Source organism: Ailuropoda melanoleuca, chromosome 12, assembly GCF_002007445.2.
Source record: "Ailuropoda melanoleuca isolate Jingjing chromosome 12, ASM200744v2, whole genome shotgun sequence".
Classification (NCBI taxonomy): Eukaryota; Metazoa; Chordata; class Mammalia; order Carnivora; family Ursidae; genus Ailuropoda; species Ailuropoda melanoleuca.
In genome coordinates, this window is record NC_048229.1 from 32973209 (window position 1) to 32981893 (window position 8685).

At 55.1% G+C, this 8685-nt stretch overlaps 1 protein-coding gene across 1 annotated transcript in view; it reads left to right on the plus strand.

Annotated features, from left to right (window-relative positions):
* Positions 1-8314, plus strand: part of LOC100477006 (RNA-binding protein Nova-1) — a 29368-nt gene extending 21054 nt beyond the window's left edge. Inside the window, exons 4-5 of the mRNA XM_034638996.1 lie at positions 1606-1938; positions 1974-8314. Coding sequence (XP_034494887.1) covers positions 1606-1938; positions 1974-2300 — 660 coding nt within the window. The 3' untranslated portion in view covers positions 2301-8314. The remainder of the gene's footprint in view (positions 1-1605; positions 1939-1973) is intronic.
* The last annotated feature ends 371 nt before the right edge of the window (positions 8315-8685 follow it).

Sequence of the window (8685 nt, forward strand, 5' to 3'; positions counted from 1 at the left end):
TTAAGTGATGAACCACTCTGGGTAAAGTTCAGAACAAAACAAAATACAATCCTCCCTTCATTGGCCAGTTAGTCACATTCCTGGAAATTTCAGCAGATCTTATGGATCGCGGGGTTCAGGTCTGGGCTCTGAGGTTTATAAACAGGCTTTTCACCAACATGAATGTCCGGGGAGTCACTCAAAAGCCATACGGCAGGACCCAGACGGTTGTAAAGAACTGAGTCTCAGGTTGTGGGGTGTAAACATCCAAGGACCTGCCCACTGCATGCTGGCATCTGCACCCCCAAGTCGTCATGACAACCAAAAGCGCTCCCACAGATTTCCCAAACACCTCTGGGGTCTGGCTCAGGGGGCGAAGAGGAAAGTCAGGGGCTTCAGGGGGTGGAATCCACTGGTCTGAGAGGACGTGGGAAGGATTGAGCAAGAGGAACTTACGTGTAGAAGTATCCTTGGGTATGTGAAAGGAGAGACTTTTGGTTTTGAAATCTCCCCCTCCGCCACCCCCAGAATTAAGATGGATAGGATTTGCAGCTGCAAAGGATGGGCCTTTCTGGACCCGAGAAGGGGTCCTCTGTATTTAAGTGCCCAATTGCCTCCCTGCCTCCTGAGATGTAAGGTTTTCTATCTTCATTTTACAGATAGGACAAGTGCGTTCGATTGCTTGGGGGCCCTAACAGCGTACCGCAGACCAGGTGGCCTAAGCAACAGAAATCCATTTTCTCACAGTTCCGTAGGCTAGAAGTCTGAGATCTGGGGCAGGGATGGTTTCTTCCGAGGCCTCTCTCCTGGGTTTGGAGATGGTCGTCCTCTGCATTCTCACACCGGCTTTCCTCTGTGTGTGCCTGTGTCCTAATCTCTTCTTCCTATAAGGACACCAGTCATATTGGATTAGGGCCCACCCCAATAACCTCACTTAAACTTCATTGCCTCTTTAAAGACCCTCTCTCAAAATACAGTCATATCATGAGGTACTGGGGGGGCTTAGGACTTCAACATCTGAATGGCGGGGGGGGGGGCATACAAAAAGAGGTTAAGTGCAGTGACCTTGCCTCAGGAGGGGAAACACGATGGAGCAGGAATCCAAGAGGCTGAATTGCAGCTCCTCGGCTGCTCTGGGTAACTTTGGGGCAAGCCCCTTCATCTCCCAGGTCTCAAGTGGCTCCTTTGTCAAGTGAGACTTAATGTCCCCTTTTCTGGGGCTGGGAGTCAGAGTCTTTAATGATCTAGAAGGCGTGAGCACCAATGTAAGCTGGGAGCACCCGCTGTCCTGGAGGGCACCTACTGGGTCAGCCATTAAGCCTTTAAGGTGCTGGATGAAAGGGAGGCCCCCGGGGGCCCCAGGCGTAAGGGACAAGGTGGCTGAGAGCCTACTGAGAGGACGTGGAGTACTAGCTCTTTTTTTTTTTTTTTAGCCAACCAATGTGGAAGAATTTCACTATTTTAACAAGCAGTCCGACCATACCCGCATCTATCAAGGGGCACAGCGGGCTTGATTTGGGACACGTGAGAGCGGGGGCGAGTTAAGACGGCAAGCCCTAGCCTAATGCTGCTGTTCGGTCCCCCCCCCCACCACCCTAAAGAACCTCCCTCTCACCCCATACGCAGGCCAAGCTGATCGTCCCCAACAGCACCGCGGGCCTCATCATCGGCAAGGGGGGCGCCACAGTGAAAGCCGTGATGGAACAGTCGGGCGCCTGGGTGCAGCTGTCGCAGAAGCCAGAGGGCATCAACCTTCAGGAGCGTGTGGTGACAGTCAGCGGCGAACCCGAGCAGGTGCACAAGGCCGTGAGCGCCATCGTGCAGAAGGTACAGGAAGACCCCCAGAGCAGCAGCTGCCTCAACATCAGCTACGCCAACGTGGCTGGCCCCGTGGCCAACTCCAACCCCACCGGCTCACCGTACGCCAGCCCGGCCGATGTGCTGCCCGCCGCTGCCGCTGCCTCANTTTTTTTTTTTTTTTTTTTTTGGCCGCCGCAGCTGCAGCCGGGGCCGCCGGGGGCTTCCTGACGGCAGAGAAGTTGGCAGCTGAGAGTGCCAAGGAGCTGGTGGAGATTGCGGTGCCTGAGAACCTGGTGGGGGCCATTCTGGGCAAAGGGGGCAAGACGTTGGTGGAGTACCAGGAGCTGACAGGCGCGCGCATCCAGATCTCCAAGAAGGGGGAGTTCCTGCCTGGCACGCGGAACCGGCGGGTCACCATCACGGGCAGCCCTGCGGCCACGCAAGCCGCTCAATACCTCATCAGCCAGCGGGTCACCTACGAGCAGGGAGTGAGGGCCTCAAACCCCCAGAAAGTGGGATGAGGCCTGTGGTGTGTGCTCCCACCCTTCTCCCGGCCCCTTCTCCTCCTCTTCCTTCTCCTCCCTTCCCCCCCACCCCAACTCCTGACCTCAGCTCGGGTGTAGTCCTGCTCCTCGTGGGATGGGGCTGGGGTAGGCCTGACTGCACCCCCCCCCCTTCTGGTAGTCATAGGCAGGATTGAGCGATGGCTGGGGATGGGGCCCAGAAGCTCCCTCCCCAGCTCTGAACTGACCCCTTCTTCCTTCCTCCCTACGCTTGACTGGACCGGACCCTCCTCCCAGGGCCCGGGTCTGTGTGATATTTGTATATATTGCATTTTGTTGATTTTAATAGAAAACAAAGCGTTATTTTCTCTTTCTTTCCCTCCTTTTTTTTTTCTTTTTCCTTTTTTCTTTTCTTTTTTTCCTTTTTTTTTTTCCTTTTTCTTTTCTTATTTACTTTCTTTTTTTTTTTTGGTAAGGATTTTTCCCCCTTTGTAAGTTTTTGTTTCCATATGGGAGGAGGGGAGGGAGCCTCTGGGCCACCTAGAATGAGGGGCCTCCCCCAAACAACACCCCACCTCTCCTGCTTTCAGTTCCAGATCTGAGAGAAGGGATGGGAGTAGAGGTAGCAGAGGGGTCTGCGTTGAAATGGGGTATTTGGAGCAGGGACCCCAGAGTTCCCAGATTTTCTCAGCGACTCTACCCCTCCTTGGAGTTGCCCCTCCTAGGTGGGACTGTTCACTGTTTAGTTGTCAGGTCGTATAGGGGGAGGGGGTGCAGTGCTGCTGGGAATGAGGCCAGCTCTGGGATTGGTCCAGTCCTATGCGCAAGACTCTTGTGAGAGGCTTCGACAACTTCCCGTGGCATCTTCTATGGTTTTACCTAGAGTAATGGGAGTGAAGTTCCCTGTCAGGATGTCACTGAGTTAAGTACTTTCTGGGGTGCCGCTGACACTCCTTATGATGTCACGGGAAGTAGCTCCCCAGAGGTCACTTCCTGTGATGACAGGACAGATAGGTACTTCCTATGATGTCTCAATGGGCCTTCCTCGAAAGTTACTTCAGCGACATCGTGGGGGCATGTACTTCCTGTGGTATCTCCGGGTTATTTCCTGTGACGTCATTGGGATGGAGCATGCACTTCCTGAATTGGGCCATGGCCAGTCACTGACACTCCTTCTCCACCTGCACCCCTCTTTGGTGGGTCCTGGCCTGGGGGTCTGCCTAGAAGGAGAATAAGGGGTGGGACTTGGATCATATCTGGAGGGCTCGAAGGAAAAAGACCCAGTATTGTCAGGGTCATCTCTATCCAAATACACCAAGTCTGTGAACTCACCTGGCAGGGATGGGTGGGAGGTGGAGCTAGTGAAAACTGTTAAAGACCCCATTCCCACCCCCGCCTTTTGTGTGCATGCTTGTGTCTGCGTGGCTTTGTTCCATTGAGTCTGGTGAGCCAAACGTGTGGTGGCTCTGTCAGGCCATCATGACCCAGTGTCGAGTTCAGTGAGCCACGGTAGAGTCCCTTGAGCCCGAATGCTTCGTGTGGTCTAATAGATTAGATTGGCTTGTGGTTTTCAGCAAGCTGGAGTACTTTGGTAGTATTGGAGGGATCAGAATGCTTTGGTGCTCTCGCCATGGACTCTGAGGAGCTAGAATGTTCTGATGGAGTCTGCCAAGCCAGGCAGCCCTGAGAGTTGGTTTGGGAGTGGCTCCCTGAGCACTGCGACTGTGGTCAGCTCTAAGGCTTTGTTGGTAGGCTGAGATTTCAGGGCCTGACAACCCTATGGACTTAGGATAGCTGAGACCCACCTCTACCCTCATCCATCTCCCCTCCCCCTTGGAGACCACCTCCACTTCCTCCAACCCAAAGCAGGGCCTCCAGGTGCCCTGGTTCCATCATCAGCATCTCTGGGGGAGGGGCACCCCATGCCTACCCTCTCCCCCATTTGTCCCCCTCCTAGGTCTTCCAGACCCTTCTCTACTCCATGGCTTTGGGGGAATTAGGCCTCCTTGTCTCTCTCCCACAAAGGGAGAGAAGAAAAGCCAGAGACAATTCCCACCCCCAAAGCCTGGGAGACCCCTGCCCCTCGCTAGAGAGCCACCCCTAAATTAAAATGTGAAAATCCCTAGAAAGCAATAGCCTTCAAGGTACCTTGCACTGAATTTCCCACCCCGGCCCTTCCACCTGATGGGAGGCTGTAGCTTGGGCACTAGGGTGACTTTTTCCATGCCCTTTTCATCTCCAGGGTGGGGGGCAGGCCCCATTTCCCCATCCCCCATCTCCCATCGCTGCTGCCCCCACCCCTAATCTCCAGACTGAACCCAGATGGAGATTCGAGTGCCAAAACAATTCTTGATGTAACTTTGTACATATCTTCTGCGGGGGGGGGGGGGGGCGCCTCTTGGAGTTAGAGGTGGAGGTGGCCCTGTGGGCCACTGCTCCCCTCTGCCTCTCAGAAGACCCTATGGTATTTCACAGTATCTCCACCCACAGTGGGCATTGTAGTGTCTAGCTGGAATTTCCCCCCTACAGCCCCCCAGGCCCCCATGAGGAGGGGAAGGAGCCAGGGAGAGGTAAAACACGGTCTGGGAGTGGGGAGGTGGGATTTGAAAGCACTCATTTGCATATCATTTGCATCCTCAGCTGCCCTGGTTTGTCAGATGCTTTCTATAGCCCCTTTCATGGGAGTCTGGGTCCCCATCAGCGGGACCCAGTACTCCTCTCACACAGACACGTCTCTGGAGGCTGGGCCTCCCGAAAAGTGTTCCCTTGGGGTATCTGTGTGACAACCCCCTCCCTATTCAAATTTTCGGGGACCCCCTACCCCACCAGCCAGGGCTATCTGAAAGGTAGTTTGCTAGCTCAGTGAGCTAGTTCACTCACCAGGCTGGTGAGTGGAGAGCCACATACCTTTCCCCGTTTTTACCCTAGGAAACCCACTCTACCATCTTCCCCATCCCGTGAAAGTCTCTTCTGCATTCTGACCTCAATCTTTTGTGCTGCAGTATGTCCAGAGGGGACACAGATGTGGGGTCAGGGATGGGGATCATTGAAAAACCCACCGCCTCTTTTCCTCCTCTTCCCTGTTAGCCAGTCAGATCTCAGAGACTCTGAGTGGCCTCCTTGCACCCTGCTCTTCAGCACCCAGTAGGTGCTTAATAAGTGTTTGCTGCATTGAATTGTCTCCCCGTTCTTTCCCATTTGCCCTCCAGCTCCCAACATCTTCCTCCAGAGTCTCCCTCTCTCTCTCTTTCTCTTTTTCTTTCTCGGGCTCCCTATGGCTTTCTACTTTCTCTCTTGTGGCTCCCATTGTTACCTGTCCTGTCTCTATCTTTGTCTGTCTTTTCCCCTCTTCTCACCCCCCTTAACTCTCTCTCCTCCCCCACCTTCCCATTGATTAAAAAAAGTGCCAAACTTCCTTGGAACTGAGCCGCTCTGCGGGGGAGGGAACCTCAGATAGAGGGGAGGAAATGGGACCACCTCTCTCTGGGGAGGCCCCTAAGAGGCATTGAAAAAGTCTGTGGACACTTAGCTAAAATGGGTCCCCCTTCCTCACCCCTCCCACCCTGAGTTTTTCTTAGAATCTTTGTAAGAAAAAAAAAAAAGACAGAAAAAAACTCCCCTTCAGCTAATCCCTAACCTTTGGATCCCCCATTTCCACCAGCCGGGGAGAACCCCACTTGCCTCCTTCGGGCAAATCTGTAGAAATTGGGGAGGGGGGAAACAAGTTCGACCCCTCTTCTCCTGGCCCCAGGGACGGTGCCACCTGGATTCCAGAGAAGGACCTCAAAGCACTTATGAGAAGAAGGGATTCAATGTGCCAAATTCACCTCCTTCATCCCCCGTCTTGGGGGCTCTGAGCCAACCTGCCCCAGCCACCTTCTGCCCTGTCCCAACCATCTCTCCATGGGCAAGGAGTCTTCACTGCAATAATTATTAGGGGATCAGAAGGTGAAGATCGTGCCATCTTTATCTGCCCTAATGCCTGCCCTGGACTTGTAGGTGGAGATTATTATGGGTACCCCAAGCGGAGTTTGGTAAGAGTCGACTTATAGACGGTTGGGGACCTATACTTGGAAGAATATGGTACCACTTTTCTCTGAGTGGTATTTCTTCTCCCCCTTCTTAACCCCCAAGTCCTTGATATCCCCTTTCTGTTTCTCTTGCCTTTTCCTCCATCCCACGCCCTCCTTATTTTGTTTCTGATTGGTGGCCTACTGTTTGGAAAGTGAGAGGATCCCCCTGCATTGATTATTGCTGTTGCAAGACGAGGATGTGAGGTCGTGATGCGCTGAGCGGTGGAAGAAGTAAGGACTAAGAGTGGCGACGAGGGTGGCAATTTGGGCGTCCAGGCTGCTGACTGGGTGCACACCTCTCGCGACAGCCAGGCAGGCCTTCGCGCTGTTTGCCACGCACCTGCCCCGCCGACTTGGAACTCCGAGGCCGGCTGTCGCGAAAGCCTGAACCGGATGTCACGACGGGGAGAACGGGATCGCGATGCCCAAGTTGGGGCCCTGAGGGCCGGGGACACAAGTTTACGGCTCTCGTGGAGTCGCGACACCCAGCCCTGCTATCCGATCCCTCCCCACTGCAGTCAGCTGTCTGGACGCCGTGGTGGAGGGGCTTGTCTCCGTGGCGCCGCTGCAGGTGTGTGTAAGGTCCGTCTCAGTGCCCTCTGCCAGTCGCGTTGGGGATTGCTGGGTGGCAGGGAGGGAGATGGGGAACGCCTGGAGGGGTTGGGGGGGCTGCTAGTTTTTAACCCCTTCTCAGCCAGTCCAGGACACTCTTGTCTCCCAGAGATATTTGGGGGGACCGCCTAATCCCCCTCCCCCACACCTTTCCTCCTCCCTACCCGCCCCCCCCAAAACCACCAACCTCTCATCTTCTAAGTGACTCCATCACCACCGGCCACCGGGACCTGCGGCCTCATTGCTCCAGCCCGCCCCACTCGACCGTCAGACTCGCTCATCGAACTCTTTTTGATTAACCCTTTCTGTGTTCATCCCACGGAAAACTGTGTGTCCGGCGAGGGGGAGGGGAGAGGCGAGGGGCAGTAGCTACCTTTCCTCCATCTCCTCCCACTGCCCATGCCTCCCCACCCGCACCCCATCCCATGCCCTACCCCACCCCTCACCTCTAGGGTCCTCCCCGCCCTGGGGAGAGTGACCTTTATAAATATCTCAGCTGTTTGGCTTTGTCCCTTTCAAAGGCGGGGCCAGGGCCGTGGCCTCCTGGCAGTGGAGGGCTCGCTCTGGCCCCACTCCTTTCTGTGCCCCCCCCCACTCCCCACCCCTTCATTGTAAATAGTCACTTTTGTACTGGGTTTGAGCCAGGGGACGTGGGGAGTCATTTTTTTTTCTTTGTGTTGGCATCTCAGGCCACTGGAGGCATGGCCCACATCCCGGTTACATTTGGGAGAATCCCAAGGTGTGTCCTCTCCCCTGCCCCCAGTGCTAAGGATTTCAAGACATCAGTATTACTCCTAGAGGGACGCGGTGCGCAGATCCCCTTGGAGGGAGGTGGGAGAGAGGCATGGAAAGGAGTAGTCTGACAAGGAATGGCTCAGTTGTCCCCATCTACGAAATGGGTTCACCCTCCGGGTTCCCTGAGGAGCCTCAATGAGATCATGGTGGAGTTAGAATCTCTCTTCCCCCTTTCTCTGTTTGGGACAGACAGGGTAGGAGAGTGGGGGTGAGGGGGTGACTATCTTTGGACAACTGACTGCTAAATCCTTATTGGGACCTTAAGCTTGCCTCTCCCCAGGCTTGTTCTCTCTCTTGGAAATGGGAAGCTTGGAGGACCCATAAGGTCCCTTGGGTGTCCCCAGTCCTTAGATTAACGGCCCAAGCCCAGAGCTGGCCCGCTGACTGCTGTCCCACCCCTACATTCCATTTCTTGGGCCCAGACCATCCGCCATGTGGCCATGCCTCCCGTGCCTCCATTCAACCCCCTCTAACTGATTCCTTCCATCCTCTGCGACCAGAGACGCCGCCCACCCCCACCCCACCCCCCCCTCCCTCGGCGACTTCACCTTTTTTTGCCGCGATAAACGCCATCTCAGCATCTGTGTCTAATGTTGTCTTTTTTGCTTGACATCACACACTCCTTCTTAACCCATCCCCTTCCCTCTCCCTCCTCTCCGCACCTCCACCCTCATCCTAAATTCTTTCCCCCCTTTCCCTCTGGGCTCTTGGGGATGTTGGGGAGGGGGTGGGGGGACCCCTGAGGATGGGCCCAGGAGGAGGAAGGAGGGGAGGGGTGGATTATTCTCTCTGGCCTGGGTGAGCGCCCAGGGCAAGTGTGTCCGAGGGAAGCAAGTGTCCGGGTTCAGCTTCGGGGGCGTCAGTGGCCAATCAGGAGGGTCGATGCCACCATCGCCACCACATATACTCGGCACCACAGTCCC